The sequence below is a fragment of the Amphibalanus amphitrite genome, unplaced genomic scaffold, assembly GCF_019059575.1.
Source record: "Amphibalanus amphitrite isolate SeventyFive unplaced genomic scaffold, NRLGWU_Aamphi_draft 000102F_arrow, whole genome shotgun sequence".
Lineage (NCBI taxonomy): Eukaryota > Metazoa > Arthropoda > Thecostraca > Balanomorpha > Balanidae > Amphibalanus > Amphibalanus amphitrite.
Genome location: NW_024881597.1, coordinates 553196 through 576827, shown reverse-complemented (window position 1 = coordinate 576827; position 23632 = coordinate 553196). Strand labels below are relative to the sequence as shown.

The 23632-nt window shown below is 49.0% G+C and overlaps 1 protein-coding gene across 1 annotated transcript in view; it reads left to right on the top strand.

Annotated features, from left to right (window-relative positions):
* LOC122380644 (hemicentin-1-like) overlaps positions 1 to 21263 on the top strand; it is a 38767-nt gene extending 17504 nt beyond the window's left edge. Inside the window, exons 6-15 of the mRNA XM_043363991.1 lie at positions 3467 to 3618; positions 4664 to 4808; positions 10220 to 10350; positions 11308 to 11467; positions 13979 to 14275; positions 14541 to 14674; positions 17123 to 17294; positions 17547 to 17771; positions 18897 to 19108; positions 20486 to 21263. Of these exons, the coding sequence (XP_043219926.1) occupies positions 3467 to 3618; positions 4664 to 4808; positions 10220 to 10350; positions 11308 to 11467; positions 13979 to 14275; positions 14541 to 14674; positions 17123 to 17294; positions 17547 to 17771; positions 18897 to 19108; positions 20486 to 20746 (1889 nt within the window). The 3' untranslated portion in view covers positions 20747 to 21263. The remainder of the gene's footprint in view (positions 1 to 3466; positions 3619 to 4663; positions 4809 to 10219; positions 10351 to 11307; positions 11468 to 13978; positions 14276 to 14540; positions 14675 to 17122; positions 17295 to 17546; positions 17772 to 18896; positions 19109 to 20485) is intronic.
* The last annotated feature ends 2369 nt before the right edge of the window (positions 21264 to 23632 follow it).

Genomic DNA, 23632 nt, shown 5'->3' with positions numbered 1-23632 from the left:
TTTTGTCCTCAGTCGACTTTCGCGCCTCGCTCCAGCCCTCTCTTCTCGATCAACTCTCCCTACTCTGACCGCTCTGTCTTCGATTGCTCCATTCTCCTGTCGCTATCATTCTACACTCGTCTGCAGCTTTTCAGCACGCTCTCCGTCTCTCTCTCTCTCTCTCTCTCTCTCTCTCTCTCTCTCTCTCTCTCTCTCTCTCTCTCTCTCTCTCTCTCTCTCTCTCTCTCTCTCTCTCTCTCTCTCTCTCTCTCTCTCTCTCTCTCTCTCTCTCTCTCTCTCTCGCCTCTCTCCCTCTGTCCCTCAGTAACCCATCTATTGCTCCCAGTATCTCACCAGCCCTCGTCGTGACTCCTTGTTTGCCGTTTCGCTACTTTGACGTCAACTAACGGTGGCTCTATTGGTCAGGCACTGCTCCAGCCCCCCTCCCATCCCTCCGTGATGACGTCACAGCCTTTGGAGGCATCCAGCTGACCGGACAAACATGTTTGGCAGCACGTTCGTAGGGTCACAATGGCGTCAGGATATTGCCGGACTTGTTGAACCATACATCTTGATTTACGCTGCACGTCGATGTTGGAAAACAGTGGCCAGGGTTTAGGGATATTAGCTGATACGGATACATTGAAAAATATCTGGTGTAAACGGTAACTTGCAAACTGCTTTATCTGTTTCAATTCTCTGTGTTTTTTAGCCGGTGCTTTATTTGTAAGCCGGGGCTACGTTCGACCTAACCTCCATCGGTGAATGTTGCGGGGTCAGGATAGTCCAGCCCCATCTCCTAAGTTACGTGTAGACTTCACATATTAACCCTCGCCGGCCGAGGGGGGGGGCGGGTGCCGCCCCCCCCCCCCATAGGGTTTTTTCGCGATTGCTCCGAACACGCTGGCGATAGAGAGCTGAAACTTGGCATACCTGACCTTTGATCCAAGCCGGATCTTTTGACACCAACCGCATTTTTGGGTCAGGTCAGGTCACTGACCTATGACGTCATAAGTGAACCTCTGCACGGTCTTCAGATGTCGCAACTTCGCAACGCCCTCACTGCCAGAGGAGATGTCACAGGGAAATGAAACTTGTAGGATCTAGTATCCATTATGAGTCCCACAACTTGTATATCTCGGATTTTTCCTAAAGGTCATATGAGGTCAGGTCATTTTCGTGACCTCACCATTATAAGTCAATGGGGAAAAATTCAAACTGCTATTCTGGCGCCGGGAACGATCTCCAACTATCTCAAGCACACAGAATCGTGATTTGATGCACTCCTTGCAAGGTTAGATGCGTCACTTTTGCAATGTTGACCTTGCTGACGTCATTTATGACGTCATCAAGGTCAAATTAGTTTTTCGTCAATAACTCTTGATCAAGTTGAGCTAGCGAGTCGAAAAAGGCACCAATGGACTCAGGAAGGCCTGCCGAATCGAATGATATGCGACATGACCTCTTTCGACCAACTTCGTGACCTGGGGGTGCTGACCTGACCTTGACCTGAGGTCAACACCCCAAGTTGACCTGACCCGGACAAAAAGTATATCATTCGACGCGCCTAAGCGAGGCGAACACGATGCTGCCAAAATCGGCGCTCTGCGGCCGTTTTTTGCGAAAATATTCACCAAAAACTGAACCGTACCCTGGGGCACTTGACCTGACCTCAGAGGTCACCGGTTGACCTAGGACCTTAAAATCGGGTACAAATCTCTGCGTCTCGTAACGGCGCACACGCTCGTTTTTTCCGCGACGCGCTAGCTACACCAGGGGCGAAACGGCGAGGGGGGGGGGGTCGTACCCGCCCCCCCCCCCTCGGCCGGCGCGTATGTAGAAAACCAATAGGTCCGGCGAGGGTTAACTAGGGACAGGCCTCCGGGATAAGCTTGAGACATATACTATCCCAAAAATATACAAATATGCACAAGCATGCGAAATATCATACGCATGAAGTGCGATAAGATAAATCACATACACCCATACACAGTGGACCCTTCATAAGGATTTCAAATGCATAACTTAATGATAAACGAACTGCTAGTGCTCTTTGGTCTTATGCACTTGCCGCGGCCAAGCGAAGACTAGCCAACACTCGTGGTTGCACTCTCATCAGGCATATATATGTAGGTACACAGGCACTCCCAATAGCAAGAAAGCTCAAAGCTGCGCTATAAAAATAGGACGGTCACCACCAGACCAGCATCATCCTCGTCATTACGTTAATGTCCAAAAACACGTCAATCTCTCCGCCGTCTGGCAACAGTCTGTTGCCAGAGACGCTGAAGTAATTCGATGAAATGGCTGGTATTTCGGTCCACAGGGGTGTCACCAGCCCGGTTTCATCAGAAGTTAGTGGAAAAAGTCGCATACGATGGGGTTGTTTCTTAGGTTCAACTGAGAGCCGTCCCCAGGGGCACGGCCGTTCTGGCTCCTGGCCAGCTACTAGCTCTGAGAGTAAGTGATCAAATACCCGACCGGATGTTTCGCGCGAAAGAACGTCAGCGCCTAGGCGCTGTTCCCCTCTCACAAAGATTCAGATATTCTGCAAATTGAAAACTACAAACACCATGGCGGTACGTCTTGACTAAAAAAAAAAAATATATTCCGGGTCATTTTTGTTTTACTCCACTGCCCCTACAAGAGGGAATCGGTTCACTGGTGAAGTAGGACAATAAGCTTCCATGCGGCGCAGATGTCGCTTGGAAAGGTGGCAACATTGCGCTACATCGGCTTATCGTCCTCACTTATGTAGTCCTTGCTGTATCTTTTCATTACCAAACGTTTCAAACTTTTTGTCCAAACACATTTCTGCCAGTTGCGACCTCATTTGCACGTAACTATCACCATAACATTATCACCACAGTCATGTCTACCCTTTGATGCCATTCTTGAAGAGGGGCTAGGACAATATACGTGAGCGGACTGAAGTCGTTAGAAGCGTCACTATTACCAACCCTGTAGCTAGGACTTTATGTAAGAGGACAGCGAATTCAAATGCTACCCTCAGATGAGGAAAGTACGCAAGCGGACTGAACAACGAACTCAGAGACCAGCCAGCCTGAACATAGGCGCGCGGTGCTTCAGTTACTGAAGTACGGCTGTCCAAATGGTGCCCAGTGTCTCGTCAGCCGTCAGCCAGCAGACAACAGACAGCAGCATCCTTCCCGGCCAGCTCGATGGGACGAGTGTTGACTGTAACAACAACAACTGTAATTACATTACCACCGTGGCCGGGGCAATTCTGACAATGCTCTATCCAGGGCATCTAGAGATCAATGCTGCAGTGCATCTTTGGTGATGGGTGGTGATCTTTGAACTTTGTCTTTGCCGAGTGTGTATGATTGCATTGCATACCTATATGCCCAAACTGTCCCCGCACTATCCCGTGTCCGTGTGTTTCAGTTGCGCCTCTGAGCGTCTATGAGTGTATACTATGTTTCCCAAAGTCACCCAGCACCATCCCGTGTCCGTGTGTTTCCAGTCGCTCCGCTGAGCGTGTCCATCCTGGGCAAGGGCGAGCCGCTGTCGGCCGGTCGTCGCTACCCGCTCGTGTGTCAGTGTGTCGGCTCCCGTCCTCCGGCCGCCATCACCTGGCTCCTGGGCAGCTCACGGATGGCCACCGCCCCCGGCACGGTAAGTTACCGCTCTATTACCATGGTAATTCGCCCTATGAAGGTGACCAACACATCCGGTTACGTAAGGTTATTGTCATTGCCGTGCCCCATTTTCCGCAGTAGAGGCGATAAAGTATGTGATGGCCTGGCTGAAAGGATTAAAAATGACCGAGCTGATTTTGTGCAACCAAAGATTTTAGTGATATGTTGCATATTCTTACCTTTTATGCTGAAAATGAAGCCATTTTTTGCGCAATTTCTTCATTACAAGATCCTTATTTCATAATCTTCCTTTCATCGGTATTTGGGTTTAGGCATTGACCTGTTGACGTCATACTTAGCCTCGGCTTCCATTCGAATAAGAGCAGCAAATATGAAACCATCGTTCAGCAGGCCTGGCAGGTGCACAATAGCGCTGTTCTGCACAGATCACCTACCATTGGCGTTCTTGAAAGTGACTAGATTTAGCCCTGATACTGGCTCCGCTGCTTCGGTGCGGTCGAACCTCTTCGAACAGTCCCAGACCGTTTTGTGTTATAATTGCAGCTTGTAAACCTCAGGAAATCAGAACGTATCGGTCGTTGTACTGCATACTGGCCAATATACCACGCCGCTCTGTCGCTGTTACGGCAAAGTGCACAAACTTCTGGCACGGTGACGGCGCCGTAGATTCCTGTAAAAGTTTCGGGACAACGTGTCTCCTAACGGCAGAGCGCTAGTGTTCCGCCTTAGATGAACATCTTACTGCAGAAAGAGCCATCCAGCGGCGCCCAACTCGCGCTGAAAGTGCACCGTGGAATGTCACTATCTCTCGATAGTTTGGGTCTTTTGTTGACATCTCGTCTGATTGAATTTGGTTCCTAGGGAACAAATGTTGGCGCTTAGGTATATTTGTCAACCAAACAGCATATCTGAGATTGAAAATATAGACAGCATTTGTGCGGATAGGAAATTAAATTGCATATTGACATCAGCAGCTATAGCGTGCTAAGGCCTATCAAATGAAATACCCGCGCTCAGATGGAGATCACTCAGCCTAACGCGTCAGTATTTACCGTTTTCAGACAATTCACCAGGGCAACATTACCATGTCGACGCTGGAGTTGACGCCGTCCCCGTCCAACAACGGCCAGCAGCTCTCCTGCCGATGTGACAACCCGGTCCTGGCCACCCCGGCACTGCGCGACTCCTGGACACTGGCAGTGCATTGTGAGTACCGTCCTGGCCACCCCGGCACTGCGCGACTCCTGGACACTGGTAGTGCGTTGTAAGTATGGCCACCCCGGCACTGCGCGACTCCTGGACACTGGCAGTGCATTGTGAGTACCGTCCTGGCCACCCTTGCACTACGCGACTCCTGGACGCTGGCAGTGCATTATGAGTACCGCCCTTGGGGCATGGTATTGCGCGACTCCTGGACATTGACATTCAGAAAGTGCATTGTGAGTACGACCTTTGGGGCATGATGCTGCCGGACTCCTCAATACTGACGTCCACGGAAATAATTTTTGCCCACCTTTGGGGCACGGTACTGCAACTTGTAAGACTCCTCCATGCTGTTCGTCATTACGAGTTTGTCCTTGAAGGGCGTGGCTACGCACGAGCCCTAAATATTGACCGTTCATTGTAAGTAAGACCTTTATATGGCACAGTACTGCACGACTCCCCAATATGTCGACAATGACGATGACAAAGAGACGAGTAGGCCAGTAAGCCCAATCTCGAAGGCACGGCGCCGGCCGAGAACAGCGTACCCGGTGACACAGCCGTAAGTGGGTTTTGATAGTCGAATGCCATCGGCGGCGTCCAGTTTCGATCAGACGGTACGGCCGGCCGGCTGCGACCGAACGGTCGACGGCTGCCTGTTTATGACATCCGGTGAGGCCGGCGCGCTGCCTCGCGACTGCAAGAATTGGAAAAGGGTGGCGACAAACGGCCGAGGTATGGCCTGAGACAGAGGTCAGATGGACGCAGATACGCGTGGACTGGTGCGAGATGCGAGCTAGACGGTCCAGGCACACACCAGTTGATTGAGCACGAAGGTGAGCTCTGTATCAAGGCCCTGCTCACTCTGTCTGAGACGCGGACGCAGCTCATTTAACTATTCCGGTCTGGGACTGAAATTAGTGAGACCATTTTTCTCGTCTGAGCTAGAGTGATTTGTGGTTCTCTTGTCCTTGGCTGTCTGAAAATACTCTGAACTGGAAAGGTCAGCATGCGAAAGTGAAAGATTGCCATGCTAGGGAGATTAACTTAACTGCTCTATTGAAGCAGGTAAACGGAAAGGTTTGTGTGGTTCTGCTCAAATACTTAAAAGAGAATTACGTGATTTGGGTGTGCTGGTCTGCACACGTGAAGTAGCAAACCATCTGTAATGCATCAACAGATGGACGATTGTGAAGATGAGGCTTTCATCGTTAGCAAAGGCCCGTGTTCGCTCGTAACGGCGCGACAATGATACCCTGTCGTTCGCGTTGCACTCAAATTACCAGCAGGCAGCAACTGAGGTAGATCATTGGTTTGTAGCCCCTTTATAGGATCATCTCTATGTGATCTTGCTATTTCGATAAAGCATATTTGGTCTGCCGTCCGTTTCTGTTGCTGGAAGCATGAACACGCCGGGAATAGCGTATCGGTCCCATGGCGCGTGCATCAATTGCCGTCATCCACTGCCTGTGTGACTGTCCCCAGAGGTCAGAGCCTGTCCCAGCGCCGTTTTTCTCTGTTAGCCTAAGATAAACGTTGTTTGATCTGCCGATATTTGGAGACAGTGTTCGTCAAGGAAGAAGAGAGACGTAGCGAAATGTTTAAGTGGCATAGGTTTGTAGGGAGAATATCACCCGCTGCATTACCAACCACAAACAACAGGGGACATTTTCTAAACATTAGCCGTTTTCACGACGGGCTATCCGGTGAATGCACCTACTTTGGCCAAATCTGCACCTAATCTCTTTTCCGGCAAATATCTTCATTTTATGAATTTATTTCAGTGTTTTAAGTTTTAACCCTCGCCGGCCGAGAGGGGGGGGGGCGGGTGCCGCCCCCCCATAGGGTTTTTTCGCGATAGCTCCGAACACGCTGGCGATAGAGAGCTGAAACTTGGCATACCTGACCTTTGATCCAAGCCGGATCTTTTGACACCAACCGCATTTTTGGGTCAGGTCAGGTCACTGACCTATGACGTCATAAGTGAACCTCTGCACGGTCTTCAGATGTCGCAACTTCGCAACGCCCTCACTGCCAGAGGAGATGTCACAGGAAAATGAAACTTGCAGGATCTAGTATCCATTATGAGTCCCACAACTTGTATATCTCGGATTTTTCCTAAAGGTCATATGAGGTCAGGTCATTTTCGTGACCTCACCATTATAAGTCAATGGGGAAAAATGAAAACTGCTATTCTGGCGCCGGGAACGATCTCCAACTATCTCAAGCACACAGAATCATGATTTGATGCACTCCTTGCAAGGTTAGATGCGTCACTTTTGCAATGTTGACCTTGCGTGACGTCATTTATGACGTCATCAAGGTCATATTAGTTTTTCGTCAATAACTCTTGATCAAATTGCGCTAGCGAGTCGGGAAAGCCACCAATGGACTCAGGAAGACCTGCCGAATCGAATGATATGCGACATGCTCTCTTTCGACCAACTTCGTGACCTGGGGGTGCTGACCTGACCTTGACCTGAGGTCAACACCCCAAGTTGACCTGACCCGGACAAAAAGTATATCATTCGACGCGCCTGAGCGAGACGAACACGATGCTGCCAAAATCGGCGCTCTGCGGCCGTTTTTGCGAAGTTTTTCACCAAAAACTGAACCGTACCTTGGGGCACTTGACCTGACCTCAGAGGTCACCGGTTGACCTAGGACCTTAAAATCGGGTACCACTCTCTGCGTCTCGTAACGGCGCACACGTTCGTTTTTTCCGCGACGCGCTAGCTCCACCAGGGGCGAAACGGCGAGGGGGGGGGGGTCGTACCCGTCCCCCCCTCGGCCGGCGCGTATGTAGAAAACCAATAGGTCCGGCGAGGGTTAACTGCTCTCTGATAATATGACAAAGCAGGCATATAACCAATTAGAGCAGCCCAAGCTGATACACTGAACCTAATTTGACCCAATCTGCACCTAATCTGCACCAGATGTGCACCAAACGTGTACCAGATGGCCGTCGTGAAGACGGCATTATTGACCAAGCGGAGATTATGGATAGGCATCAAGGTATATAACTATGTAGGCAGAAATACGCCATTTGGTACGCAGGTGCAGTGGAACACTGTCCTGATAACTGTGATACACTATTAAAGCTATATGTAGACATAAGCAGTTGTCGGTATAAATGTTCACACGTGTACGCTTGGTGACATTTCGTATCGACAGTTTCCCGAATTCATGTGCTTATAGAGTCACTTTAGCCACTGTGTCTGGCAAGGTGGGTTCCAGAATGTGAGACCGCGCTGAGTGCCCCATGAAATTGTAGTCAGTGTGATAAACGTCCACATATGGTCCTTGATAATGGCCCCACCGCATCGTAAACCTACAAACCGTCACAAGAGCCTATACACCAGGAGCTTACCCTAAATAGACAGCTTACCGCGGTCAGATTAGGTGTGAACGACCTGCAAGAAAGACGAAGAACAGGTGTTCGCTTTTTTGTCGACGGTGCTGAAGAGATATAAGAAGGACTGGCGCCAGAATTGTCACATCGCTTTCATAAAAATGAATAAAAACTTATTAAAAGCTTTGGAAAACAGTCCAATAACCAATAACCAATAAGGCTAAGAACAAGCATGCTGTAAAATGGTGCATAGTGAATTTATGTGAACAAAACAAGCACTTTTTTGGTGCCTGAGTGCCTATTACTTTTTTGTCGTCCCTCGCTGATCCATCTTTTGCCGTATCGTTCCTCGTTGGCAGTCTTTCACTGTATGTAAATACTCTCTACTTCCCCCTCTCCCTCTTTCCTCTTCTCTCCCTCCCTCCCTCTCCCTCCTCCCCCTCTCTCTCTCGTCTTGTTCCTCTCTCCTAAGCTGTGCCTTGATATGTGCCGTTGTCCCATCTCGCTGTCTTTTTCCTGCACAATGTGCCGTCTCTTGAAATTCCCTCCGCCCATTCTCTCGTCTTCCGTCCCGTCTTCCGTCTCCACGTCTCTTGTACCCCGTCTGACGTCTCTTGTCTCTCCCCCTGTCTCCGCTTTCCTGTCTCCACTCTCCCGTCACTGTCTTACCTCTCCTGATTCCCGTCTCCCGTCTCCCGTCTCCGCTCTGCCGTCTCTCGTCTCTCGTCTCCTGTCTCCCGTGCCTAGTCAAGCTCCCCGTCTTCAGTCTCCGCTCTCCGCTCACCCGTCTCCAGTTTCCCGTCACCCGTCCCCGCTCTCCCGTCTCCTGTCTCTATAGCCACGTTCCCCGTCTCCCGTCATTTGTCTCCTGCCCCGTTTCCACTCTCCCGTCTCCCATCTCCCATCTCCCATCCTCCGTCTCCCATATCCGCTCTCCCCCCTCCACTCTCCCTACGCTCACGTTATTCCTGGACTCTCGTGGGCGGCCTCGGAGCCCGGTGCGTGACCTCCACCATCGGCTCGGCCGGAGACCAGTCGTCTCCCTGTCAGTCCCTCGATTAGCGGCGCTCCACGCGCCGTGTGGGGAACACATGCACCAGGAGCTAATGGTGACTCGACGGCAGGAACACGTGGAATAGAGGACGCGATGATACACATTACACACTAACACAGGCTGGAGGCGAAACTAGTGTTATGGTTATTTTATGGAATCTATAATCGTATGCACATACCTTTGGATGGGGTGGGTGAATCATCGAAAGGAAGAGATAAGCACACACATAGTAATAAGGCTTGCAACTTTTAAAATGTCAGGAGCGAAAGCTATCATTTGGGAGCCTTCTTACTGTGGAGGCTATGCTCACCCTGAACGCAATGTCTTATGTTCCCTGCGTTTTTTGTGGTGAGGGAGGCTTTTAGCGCGCTGCCGAATCATCGAAGTTCAATTAATACAAATCACTTAATGACTAAATATATTCTTTTTTTTTGCATCAAGTGTTAATTCAACGCTTTCAAAGTGAAAGCAACCAATTGAAACTAAATTTTTCCGGGCATTTACGTACGCACAAAGCCTGAGGTCGATGAGAACGTCGCATGCCCTAGTTTCTCCGAATGCCGCGTCATGTTGAGCTGTGACCGCCTTCCTGGGCCCTTCATTTCAAGCCTCAGTGACTTCTTTTTCAGCTGGTCTTTGAAAACCAAATAGCCCCGCTGTGGCACTGCGCTTTGATCTTATATTCATTGGCAGTAATGTGAGGTCCCGCGATGTTTAGTCGACTAAATGCTTGTTGGTCTGACACATTACATGCTCGCACAATTTAGCAAGCTCAGCTGGTATTATCGAATGGATTTCCAAATGTGTAGCCTAGAAACGTATAAACCTGCTGCTGCATCAGGCATCATATTCCCGATCCCAGTAACTATTTTAGTTAAGCACTTTGCATTATTGGTTGTCTCCATTGAATCAATTGCCAGTGGTAGGGATATCTCCGTTATGCTATACACCCGAGGTATAAGCGCTCTATGATCTTGGCACCAACATTATCTGACCTCCCGCCCACAGATGCTCCGGTGGTCAGTCTGACAATGGGCAGCTCTCTGGACCAAGACAGGATCAAGGAAGGCGACGATGTCTACTTCGAGTGCAGCATCAGGGCCAACCCGCCCGTGTACAAAACCGAGTGGAGACACAATGTAAGTACCTTCACTCGGCAAGTAATTGGCCGAATGAGAATTAGAATTGCGTCCATTGATGCTATAAAAAGTGTGGTGCTACATTACCACGTCTGCACTCAAATGATGCTTGCTATTCTGATTCCTATTGAACTATGGTGCAGTGAAACAATAATGTCACACAGTGTTCCACCCTGAAAAAGCGCGAGGAAATGAAGCCCATTAGCTCTCTCCCATCCCAACACCATCCGTCATAATTAATTCAGGGGATGAGGTGGCTGGCACGACAACCCGACCATTTCTAAACGTGAAATGGATGGCGGCGCCTCAGGAAAAATAATGAGAGAATTAGTATTAATGAGGTATGGCGATTTTCTTGTATTAGGGCTGATAATTTGATCTCGCTTGCTTAGGTTTGAAACAATCTCTTGCTATGTGATTTTTGCTTATTCATACACCACTCATCCTAAACGTTCCACCAACGTTTGCTAGGTAAAGTCTTTCTGAACTTTTTCATTAGGGAAAATGACAGTAAATTCTTTCAAAACTTGCCATAAACCCTTTTCCCGCTAACAAGTTTTGTAATTAAGGCAAATTAATTCATAAGTGGATAACCAGCCAACTACGAGCTGCCTAATGTGTGGCGTGGCACTCTAGCGCCACGAGAAGTTGAAGAATTCTACGAGAAGTTGTGAGGAACTAAAACTTACGTAGACACGGTGGATCTTGTCTGGGTCGTTTTTCTTCCCAGGAAGAATGATAAAACTGGGACAGGGATAATATGCTCCCATCGACCATCCTGTGTTGAATGATGTGCTGGTTCGCATGGTGCTACAGAGTGCAGACCATTTGGTCCTCTTTGCCTTGTAGACAAGTGCCTGCCTAGTCATACGGCCAAACCAACCTGTCACATGCAAACTGACCAGCACAGCACCGAGCTTTCCGCACCGTAAACTTATGCGCAAAACCTGTTTCTAGAACCGAGTCCTGCTGCACAGCGTGAGGGACAACATCATCATCAGCAACTACAGCTTGGTGCTGCAGGACGTCAAGCGCTTCAGCTCTGGAGTCTACCTGTGCGTCGGCAGCAACGCCCAGGGCAGCGTGGACAGCAACCCCGTATTCCTTGACGTCAAATGTAAGTTGTGCTGATCCGGGGTGTGGTTACGTAGAACAGTTTAACTTCTAATGAGCTTTTAGGAGTAATTCGGGTGCATTTTACATACACCCGAATAAATTGTATGCATTGTTCGTTGTCATAAAGCGCCACTCCGCATCGCAAGCCGGTCGGCCATTAAACAGTGCTAGCCGAACTGCTAATCTGACCATTTAAACCATTGCCGGGTGAACTTTTCGATCGATATCTTGATTGGCTGGAGTTCGGATGTGGCCAGATTGATGGCTGCCGCCCGGGCTGTTCACATCTCAGAGTTGAACTGCTGACCATTAGCCCTGCCAACATGGTCGTTCATTGTTCGGCGCCCGGCGGTTGGCCTCCGTAGTAAGTATAGTAAGGCCAGCCCGCTGCCACATGAGTTGATTGCACGGTAGCTGATGCATGCCGCCGTCACCCATTAGCCCGTGTTGAGATGCAGCCGTGACACCTTGGGGTGTGGAGTACAGCCGACCCGCGCTGCCAGACTTCCTCAGGAGCGGGGATCAGGGGGCGGGCCGGGCTCCGTCCGCGCCCGGCTGATTGATCAACTTCCCAGAGCCGGCCGCGGGCAGTCCAACTCACTGGGAGCTGCGGCGGCCGTCATGGGGTCGCACTATTGACAGCTGACCGCCGCTGGGACCCGGCAGAGACCGTGGGACGGCGCCCGTCATTGATCAGTTGTAAATAGCTGCCCCGCGAGAGGTCACATCAAGCTCGTCCAGCTGATCCTCATCGATGTCCGTATGTGCAACAGGCAAACAGGGAGTGTAGGGAGAGAAGGAAGCATATGTAGTCGGCTGGATAGTTCCTTTAGTGACGTGACGCTAGAGTTAAAGGGACCCTCCCACCTTAACATTAGTTTTGAGTTGAGATAGCCAAATTGGTGGCCATGGCCTGCAAATACCGGTTTGGGCACTCACAACATCGAGAAATGCTTTAATTCGAAGATATGGAAATTCAAACTTGCAGTTTTCGGATTCTAAGGGGCTAATGCATTGGTACGCCCCCTTAGAATTTGTGACGTCAGCGGAGATCTAACGATTTTTAAATCTTAGACTAAAACCATCGTTAACACGTGGTGGTATACGCTGCTTTGTGCGCAACGTCTGCCGCACTTTAAGGCTGCCAAATTATTGCTTCCAAATAAAGTCGCTAGTAACAGGGAGATCCCAAAAAGTAAACAAAAGTAAAAGCCTAATATCTTGAAAACCAGTGAATATTTTTCGGTGAAATTTGGTAGATATTCGTTTTCGCTCTTTCTGAACCAAGGGACATCACTTTCATGCCAATTCATTAACTTTTTTGAAGGTGGGAGGGTCCCTTTAATCATACTAACAACGGCTTTGAGGTCAACGTCACATCGACACCTTTTTAAACCCCACATCTGCTCTCCCGTGAATTTCCGGGAGGCACGAAAGATCTCCTTTTAGAAGTGTCCAATCGTCCGATCCTGATCAAATATGTGTGTTCGTAGGCCTGTTCTGGTATTGCTTTATCTGCCAAGACAGAAAAACTTGAGAAAAATCGAGTGATTGTACCTTTTTTGAAGGTCTCTAACCAACTTGTATGAAATTCATCGGAGAATAAATGTGGGGTTTAAAAAGAAGGTGTCGACATGTGACACGACTAACGGGATAAAGAGTTCGCATCGTTTTATGCCTTCTTATTTTATTGTCATGTTATTTCATTTATTTTGCAATCTGCATTGAAGTGTACAAGTCTTTTGAGATGCTAAGTAAAAAGGGAGTGGTTTTGGAGGGAACATCGAAAAAGAAAGAAAGAGAGAAAGAGAGAGAGCAAGAGAGAGAGAGAGAGAGAGAGAGAGAGAGAGAGAGAGAGAGAGAGAGAGAGAGAGAGAGAGAGAGAGAGAGAGAGAGAGAGAGGAGTGCACTAGCGCATGCGGCTCCAAGACAGATGGATCCGACTATTTTAACGACGGAAATAGAAGCCATTTTTCACATGCCTAGATTCAACGTAGAAGTCTGAAATGTTCCAGCTAAAGCGAAGCGAGTTGGTTGAAATGGAGTAAACGAGAGATTGAATGACATTTTTGTTATACATTGTGATTCTGTTGTCAAATTGAGTATCATTAGGATATTGTTGCGTACGGGCATATACCTACGCAGCACGGGCCAATGGAAAGGCATTCGATTTCTCGTAAAAATTTCCGTCAATTCCAGGTCACCTCAACAAAGTGTGAAGCTATCGACCGAAAGTGGTACATCTGTTCTGCTTTCAACCGTTGCCATTCAATCACCATCGCCCCACTGTCAACCGACTCCCCACCATTGCCCAGCTGCCACTGCCAAATGCCCACTGTTCAGTCGTCACTGTCCAATGCCAACTGCCCAGTCACCATTGCCCACTGCCCAGTCACCACTATTCAATGCCCACTGTCCAGTCGCTACTGTCCAGCCGCCAGTGCCACTGTCCAGTGACCACTCCCACTCCACTGAACGTGACGTTGCTGACCATGACCCCCCCCGTTCCCAGTCCCTCCCGTCTGCCAGCCAGGTCTTCAACACATTCACGGCGTCAGCAAACGCGAGACGGCGTACGTGCAGTGCAGCGTCACGGCCAACCCTTCCGCCGGCGTGCGCTTCCACTGGACGTTCAACAACACGTCCGAGTGGCGCGAGCTGGACAGCCGCCTGGTGAACAGCAGTCAGACGCGCAGCACGCTCCGCTACCGGCCGCGCACCGAGATGGACTACGGCACCGTCTTCTGCTGGGCCACCAACGACATCGGACGCATGGCCAGACCCTGCGTCTTCCACATCATCGCAGCAGGTCGGTATTCCACATCATCACGGCAGATTTCATTTAGCATTTCGACAGCAGAGCGAAACGCTAAGGATCGTGGGTGTGGAAGATATTCAGGTTTGAGTGTCGAAAAGCTTGCACAATGCACATTAAAGCATTTCTATTGATGAGGAAGGCACCCATGTGCTTCTTATTTTTGCCGTGTGACTAACAAGGACATATGATTGCAATTTCAGAGTAGATGCGTACTTCATGCAGTAACTATTTCTGACGGTTCGTCCATCCGCGACAGGTCCTCCGGACCCACTCTTCAACTGCAGCCTCACTCAGCGGACGGCCACCGCTGTGACCGTCCGGTGCCTGGAGGCCTTCGACGGCGGTCTCGTGCAACGTTTTCTGCTGGCCGTGTTCAGCTATGACGACCAGGTGGGTAGAACCTGCACATATTGTAGAGCGTGCACAGACTGCATAGGTGCACTTATCGCGACGGATATGCTGAATGGCCGCCCGCCGCAGTAACACAACGAGCCATTAAGTTCAAAAGTTCAGTGGGAGGAGCATCAAACGACCTCTCCCTGTGGTAGCCCTTTGATGTTAATTCTTCTGTGGGTGGAGGAGATCCATATACTGGCTTGAAAAGAACTACACGCCGAATGCCGATGTCGATGCCATGCCATACCATTTTCAAAGGCGCCGGCGGATTGAAAAAGATACTGCAGTGTGTCATATTAAACAACGTCGTATTTCCATTGTCTCGTTTAATTGCGTCAAAAAGGCAGATTTTAACCCTCGCATGTGTAGGGGGGGGGTCGGATGGACCCCCCCATGGTTTTTCGCGAATAACTCGCGTAAAAAGCGGCCGATCGCGACGAAACTTTCAGTACCCTCGCATTGATCAATTTTACACCTACCCTGAAAATTTCATGACCCTGACCCAAATGACCTTTGACCTATGACCTCTTTTCCGAGACCATGTTTGGCCGGAATCGCGATTTCGCGTATGTCGGCTCGCACTAGCCGCGCGTTTGCAAGCTTTTCGTGGTTTCAAACGTTCAAACATGTGATTTGATGTTACTCCCGTGGGTGTCAAGGTCACTTGAAGGTCAGGTCAGGTCATTGACCTTTGGTGACCTCGGGTGACCTCGGTTCAATTTTTCGAGTTTTACATGTTTCTAGGCTAGTTTTTGGAGCTGAATTCGAATTTAGCAACCATTTGAACATTTACGAAGTAGTTTTGGTGACTTCGTAACATGTTACGAAGCTGTCAGAGGCGGTTGACACGTACTACGAATACCCGTCACGACGCCTACTGGTTGACCTGACCTGACCTGACCCGACCTGGTCTAAATGCTTCAAGACATCATCTGTGATCAAAACTAACACGATATTCGTGATCAGCACCCCGAAAAACCCCTTAGCAGCCACACTTTACGACTTTCTAACAGGTCCCGATTTTCCCGACTTTGGGTCATTGACCTGACCTGGAAGGTCAACCAATGACCTAGGACCTTAAAATTGGGTATCATCGGCTTCCTCTCGTCACGGGCAACACGCTCGTTTTTTTCCGCGAAGCTCTAGCTCGATCAGGGGCCAAACGGCAAGGGGGGTCCAACCGACCCCCCCCCCCTACACATTAGAAGCTGGCAAACGCCGCACACATGCGAGGGTTAATTAGCTTCAGCAACTGTAAAAACCTTAGTAGGTACAAGGCATATCGTTCAATAGCAACATATGAAGAATATGATGAGTACAACGATACGTTTATATGAATACAACATGTGAAGCATATGAAAAATACAACGATATGCATTGTAGGGGAGAGCGGGGTCAAATGTAACACGGGGCAATTGTAACAGTGTTAATAACTCATAAACTTACCAATAGAATGAGCTGATGTTAAGACCGAAAATGCGTAATTCTATACTGCCTTTCTCAACGGAGTTTGAAGCGAGAGTGCCGGGTATGTCGATGGCTGTGCACAGTAATGTGTTTTTGAGAGCATTTTGTAAATTCTTATACCGTTATATTTGATTAGCTCATTCCCGCCATTGAAATGTTATCGACTTCAGATGTTGTGTAAGCGTTGGCAGGCTTGTTGTACATAAATTGAAAGCATTAAATGCTGTACATGCAACATCTTTTTTGCGCCAGTTTCGTCTAAAATATATCAAGGCGCGATGGGGACAATTGTAACATTTTTGCAGGGGTCAAATGTAACAGGTTATAGGTCAGTGACCATTATGTCAAAGTCGTCAAATTTTCCAGGGAGATGAAACATTGCTAGAAGAATTAAGAGAACTGTAAGTTTTGTCGCAATTGGCAGCTTTTTACGCGATTTATTTGCGAAAAACCGAGGGAGAGGAGGTCCATCCAACCCCATGTATAAGTGCGAGGTTTTAAGCCTTTTTTCCTAAGAAGAACCGTACCTACCAAGTCTGGGAAGATGAACAAGTGTTCAATACTTTTGTTAAATCAAAGTTTTGGAAAAAAATGTGTTGCTGTGGCCTGAAAGTTAACATGTTACAATTGTCCCCGGGTGGTGTTACTTTTGACCCCGTATCTGGGGTGAATTGTAACAGCTGAATTGACTTTTTCGGACCACAATTTTGACCAGAATAAGAAGTTATTTCGCAAATGTTTTAACTTCATTTTAAAGACAAAACATCATAGTTTCTGAAAATAAAGGAAAGAGCTTTATAACTGCGAACGTGTTTGCACCAGATGATAAAATGCAAAAAATGTTACAATTGACCCCGTTCTCCCCTACTAATGCTTTTACTGCTGCTGTAGCCAACTAGTTAAACACCGTCCTGTGCAATCCGAAGATCCTCGGCTACATATGAGGTTCATAATAATTCATTCTTGCACTTGCAGCTGGTGTACAACAAGACCTCGTCGCAGCCCGAGTGGCACGTGGAGGGTCTCGTCCCCACACAGCGGTACCGCATCCTGGCGCTGTCTGAGAACGACAAGGGCAGGAGTGCCACCGTGACAATCCCGATGAGCCCCCTCTCCGGTCCCGAGACACACGTCGAAAAGGTTCAAGGTAAAGAGTGCTGCAAACAGCCTACTTGCAAGAAACAATTAGCACAATTCTTGTTAATGACACATTAATATGAACACTAACAATAAAATTGGGCGCAAATTGAAGTGATAAGCTTACATCAATTTTCGCAACCCATCATGACCTGAGCAGGCAAAAGCCCTTTCGTTATTGGAGTTGTATGCCATTATTCATGGAATCTCATCTAACGTTGCTCAGCTGCTGGGTATAACTGCATCTATCCTTGCTTGTCAGATTTCACGCTGGCTGAGATGCAGCCGGGCCCGACAGCACGCTCCCCTCTCCTGGCCATCGCTCTCGGGGGGCTCGGCTCGGTGGCCCTGCTGCTGGCGGCCGCTGCCGTCGTGACCTTGACCCGGCGCAGAGGTCGCCGCCAGAGGTCTCTGCTGGCGCCGCGCGCTGCCTCCGCTACTCCGCCGGACTCCGGTCGCAGCCCCGACCTCGTGCCTGATACTACCGGTAAGCGCCGCCACGCCGCAGTCAATAGATAGATCTATTGACGGCGAATGCCACCCCCATCTATAGGGATCCCTATCTATAGGGCTGGCTCTCAGCTCGATGTCAAGTAAGTACCGATTCTTACCGGAACCGGAGGTATAGGTATAGCAACATAAACCAAAGGTGAGTGATGGCTGATCACACACCGTCGGTAAAAAGATACGTATTTAGTTACCTAGCCCAAGCTGAGTTTTTCATAGAAAGAATAATTCATACAGAAACAAAACGTTCGCGAGTAAGCTTCCTCTCTTGTATACGGAAGCGTTTGCTCGTAAAGGTTGAAGGACTCACACTTCCGTCTCATGCCGTGTCACCCCTACCGATTGAAAGCCCAAGCAAGTTACTGCCAGGAAGTTAGCTCCGATAGGCCTGTGTCGACACTTTAATCTCTGGTGCTGCCCAACTTGGTTATGGTATGTGCTTCCTGCTACCTACTGAAAGCTGTCGCTGCCTGGCGCCTCAGTTGACTGCTCTGAACTCCACCTTTGCCTAGGTCCCTATGAGCTTGGCCGAGACCTTCAGTCATTGATCGTCTCTTGCGACACAAGAGTTAGCACACCACCTTCCGGTGGCTGTCCCAAGTCATTTAAGATGATAGCTGGTGACCCAGGAGAGAACTTGCACCACTTCTGGTCTCTGATCAAAGTTTGAGTCGACCTTGTCGGTTCTGGTGACCCCGGAGCATGGGATGCTTTGCCGTGATGACCTTGTTAAAACTTCCCCGTTCGTCTCATTTACATAAAAATGCCGCTGTTTTGGGTCACTGACTAAAATGCGGTACCTATAAAAAGAAGCTAATGCGGTACCTATATAACACGGTAGATCAAATACGACACATTCTCCCACATGGTGACCCATGGTAGGAGAATGATGGTGACCCATCATTCTCTAATACAATGTGCATTGACATTTGTCAACATCAACATGTTTGTCGTTACCCACCTCGAAAACAACTATTTTCAACGCTTTTTTATCGATGAACGCAAGTATAACGTTAAAGCACAATCCTCTCCTTCATTTCCTCGCCCAGGTGTCCTGAACCGTTGGACAGCCACCGTGATGTATGACGTCTGCCGTCTGTTCCAGGTCCTGATCAGGAGGTGTATCGCATTCCTCCGGACATCCCGGCTCTACCGGCGGGCGCTCGGAGCGCGGCAGTGGCCGGCCAGCGCGTCAGGACGCACCCAGACACTGACCACCTGCCGCTGAGGGTGTTCGTGCCGCACCATCACCAGCTGTATCATCACCATCACCACCATCACCATCACCAGCCGATCCGACACGCCGCCGGCCATACGGTAAGAGGGGGAGGGTCGAATGGAAACGTGCTATAGAGGCCGAAGATGATGCAAATATTTACCGATTGAGCGGAGCAATGTGGAACATTGTCATAACGGGCAATGTATAAGATTGCAACAAGACCATACGCACACCTCTTTATCCTGACCAATAGGTTAACCCTCGCCGGCCGAGGGGGGGGGGGCGGGTGCCGCCCCCCCCCCATAGGGTTTTTTCGCGATAGCTCCGAACACGCTGGCGATAGAGAGCTGAAACTTGGCATACCTGACCTTTGATCCAAGCCGGATCTTTTGACACCAACCGCATTTTTGGGTCAGGTCAGGTCACTGACCTATCACGTCATAAGTGAACCTCTGCACGGTCTTCAGATGTCGCAACTTCGCAACGCCCTCACTGCCAGAGGAGATGTCACAGGGAAATGAAACTTGCAGGATCTAGTATCCATTATGAGTCCCACAACTTGTATATCTCGGATTTTTCCTAAAGGTCATATGAGGTCAGGTCATTTTCGTGACCTCACCATTATAAGTCAATGGGGAAAAATGAAAACTGCTATTCTGGCGCCGGGAACGATCTCCAACTATCTCAAGCACACAGAATCGTGATTTGATGCACTCCTTGCAAGGTTAGATGCGTCACTTTTGCAATGTTGACCTTGCGTGACGTCATTTATGACGTCATCAAGGTCAAATTAGTTTTTCGTCAATAACTCTTGATCAAATTGAGCTAGCGAGTCAGAAAAGGCACCAATGGACTCAGGAAGGCCTGCCGAATCGAATGATATGCGACATGACCTCTTTCGACCAACTTCGTGACCTGGGGGTGCTGACCTGACCTTGACCTGAGGTCAACACCCCAAGTTGACCTGACCCGGACAAAAAATATATCATTCGACGCGCCTGAGCGAGGCGAACACGATGCTGCCAAAATCGGCGCTCTGCGGCCGTCTTTTGCGAAGTTATTCACCAAAAACTGAACCGTACCTTGGGGAACTTGACCTGACCTCAGAGGTCACCGGTTGACCTAGGACCTTAAAATCGGGTACCAATCTCTGCGTCTCGTAACGGCGCACACGCTCGTTTTTTTCGCGACGCGCTAGCTCCACCAGGGGCGAAACGGCGAGGGGGGGGGTCGTACCCCCCCCCCCCCTCGGCCGGCGCGTATGTAGAAAACCAATAGGTCCGGCGAGGGTTAATTATAAGGTAAAAAAAAATAGTGCCATTCGCTATTAACCGCAAATTATTGTTGCAAGGAAAGATGAAAACAAACTAAACACGAATTTTTGAACGGTTTCCCGAAGGGGATACAATATACTTTCAAAACCCGCTAAGATATTTTCACGGTTGCATTACCTCAACTTTTCTCTCACATCGCAGGCTGGGCCGTTCTGCTCTGCGACGCTGCCGCCCCCTCACCGAAGACTTCCTCCTCCCGGTTGGGCTCAGAGCGCGTGCGCAACACTGGACCGTCGCCGTGCACACGGGCCGCCGTCACAGCGCCTAGAGACCGGCCGGCCGCCCGAATCCACCCACTCACACCTGATTGGTGCTCAGCAGTACCAACAGAGCGTGCTGATTGGCTACGGCCCCGAGCAGAGCGCACTGATTGGCTACGGCCCCAACGAGAGCGCCCTCTGACCGGTCAAGGCCATTGGCCGAGCGGCTGTGGAGTGCTGCCATTGATCGGGAAATATCGGTCGCTGTGTGATCAGTGATTGTTGTCAGAAATCATGCCTTCATGTGTCCTCGTTGCTCATGAACATTGAATAGCAAACGACACTGAATATACTCAAGGAATAGATGAATGTCGTGATACATTTTTCAGTTTATTATATTTTATTGTGTGTGCCAATTGTTTGCTTATCGACGTTTATGTAGGTGTGATATCGCCCCTACCTGCAAAAGAGTCACATGTTAATCATTTTATTTTTGTCTAGCCCCTTCATTACGAATGGTACCTTACCTTTTTTTTCAGTTTATTTATTGTTTCCCGATTATTGGTCTATTGTAATAAACTACTTAGAACAGGTAATGTGACTGAGAATTATTTATGACGTCAGCGATTTCAGATGTTTCACGTTATGCATGGTGTTCGTAATGTTGTGAGTAAAAACAAATGTTGTATGATGTAAATATACTGTCACTACATATAGAATCCCTGCATTAAATCTTACAGCCTTCAATACTAGATTAAAGTGGTCAGTAGTGTTAGTAAGTACTGTTTATGCTATTCTGGTAAAATAAGTTCTGTCACACCGGTTTATTCAGTCAAATGTGTCTCTTGTTTACATTGCTTACACTTTTACAGTTTCATTCATTCGTGATAATTTGTCTTAGTTTAAAATTACATTTTAAGATTTTTGTTCACGTTCTCGTGTGGGCTGTCTCGGCAGTGGGCTGTGCGTCACGAACATTAAACCCACACAGTAACAAAACTCCTCCACCTGACCCGGATGTCTCGACTACACCGTAATGTGCGCCGTGGTGGCACCGATGTTCATCAATCTGCATCTCTTTCGCCGCGTGTTGGCAGCAGACAATTAGAACAAAACAGCACCTCGGGCCATTACCGCTGGCACGCGAGCCGCCCGGCGCGCGTGTCACTTGGCACGTGCGGGGTAACAAAGCGACAACATAACAGAGGCTCACACAGAGACATCGTCACAACATGTGAGCTGACATGGTGACACCACAACATAGGAACTCTAGTAGACCACGGAGACGACAAAACATAGGAGCTGACACGGCAAGACTAGACCAGTAGACCTAGTAATATATTGAGAAGATGAGACGCAATTATCTTCATCTCAATCAGTTATGAGCAATTATTTTTTATCGACAGAACAACATAATAACGCTGCCCATGAAGCTGACATGTTGAACGATAAGTTACAGAAGGCTCAAGAAGCCAGAACCAATTATGAAGCCGTTTATTCAAAGTAATGTGATTCACATTTGTGGCGCTCCGCAACACAAACGGAGAATCATTCGGAGCACCGAATCAGACCTGGCGCCGGGCATTGCGGTCAAAATTCAGCCTGAAATAGCATTGTCCTCGGCACAATGAGACCTGACGGCTGCTGAATTTATAGCTTTCTGTTCCACCGTTCTAATCAATGCATGGCGGAACTCGGTCCGGGCCGTTCGTCCCTGGATCGAGTTTCAACAGACTTTCTGTGTTTCCCTGCCGAACGGCGCGGCGTCTCGGAGCGCTAATGATGTTGATTCTGATCTCAGATTGCCGCCCTGGGACCCTCGCTGGGGTGGAACACCCAGCAGGAGCTCCGTGGCGCAGCAGCGGACAGTTTTTCAGCGGCCGCCCGGTCAAACCGACGGTGTCGAGAGCTGACCGGATCCGCCCCAGTCGCGCCGACACTCGACCGCGATTGATCGAGGCCAAATGACGTCATCGATACATTAAGGTGCCTCCGTATAGACAGACTCTGATAGGCTGAGCGGAAGGTAATACGAAGTTATGGTCTCTTCTGCAGCTGCACGTGAGCAATGACTACGAAAAAACGAGCCCTGACTGAATAAAACCTACAGGTAATCAAGCTGCGCGCAGATAGGCTCTCGTAAAAAAAAGCCAATAGGTATATTGATACGATAAATAGGGAAGCACTGTGTCGCCAAATTTAGCATACCTAACCGTAAATCTTTCAGGCAACATCCGTTCTTCATTCTTCTTCTATATCGTGAAGTAATGGTCGATAAGCACACTGGAAATAGCCACAGACGAAATAGAATATTGTTATGATTACCTATATTTTAAGAATTGTGTGTCGGCGAGCTCATTTTTATCCCGTGGCTGCTGCCTGACGATGTTCTGTAGACCATGCACTTAAAGTAAAACAAGGAAAAAACTCTGACCTCGCCCGTTATCCTTCGCTGCATAACAATCGAGGCTAGCACTGCAGAGCCACGCCCTTAGCGAGGCAAAGTCGTGTGATAGTGTCTTTCTCGACACAAGAGGGCAAGTCAGGGGAAAAGTTCGTCCCCGTTTCTTTGCAGAGAATATGCGATTATCTTCAAACGTTCTATGTCTCTGGATCGTGCCACACGATCTATTCGTGTGTTCCTCCTAATCGCTAATTCGCCTCGTTTGGCGCTCGATTGCATCAGCAAGTCAGGTAATAGCGTGAATGATCCTGTAGAATTTATCTACTTCTCCTTCTGTCAAAGTAATAACGTCTGACTTAACCCTCGCCCGTATTGGTGTTTTTCCAGCCGCGAACGTATAAGGGGGGTCCGTTGGACCCCCCCCTTGCCGTTTCGCCCCTGATCGAGCTAGAGCTTCGCGGAAAAAACGAGCGTGTTGCCCGTGACGAGAGGAAGCCGATGATACCCAATTTTAAGGTCCTAGGTCATTGGTTGACCTTGCAGGTCAGGTCAATGACCCCAAAGACGGGAAAATCGGGACCTGTTAGAACGTCGTAAAGTGTGGCTGCTAAGGGGTTTTTCGGGGTGCTGATCACGAATATCATGTTAGTTTTGATCACAGATGATGTCTTCATGTATTTAGGT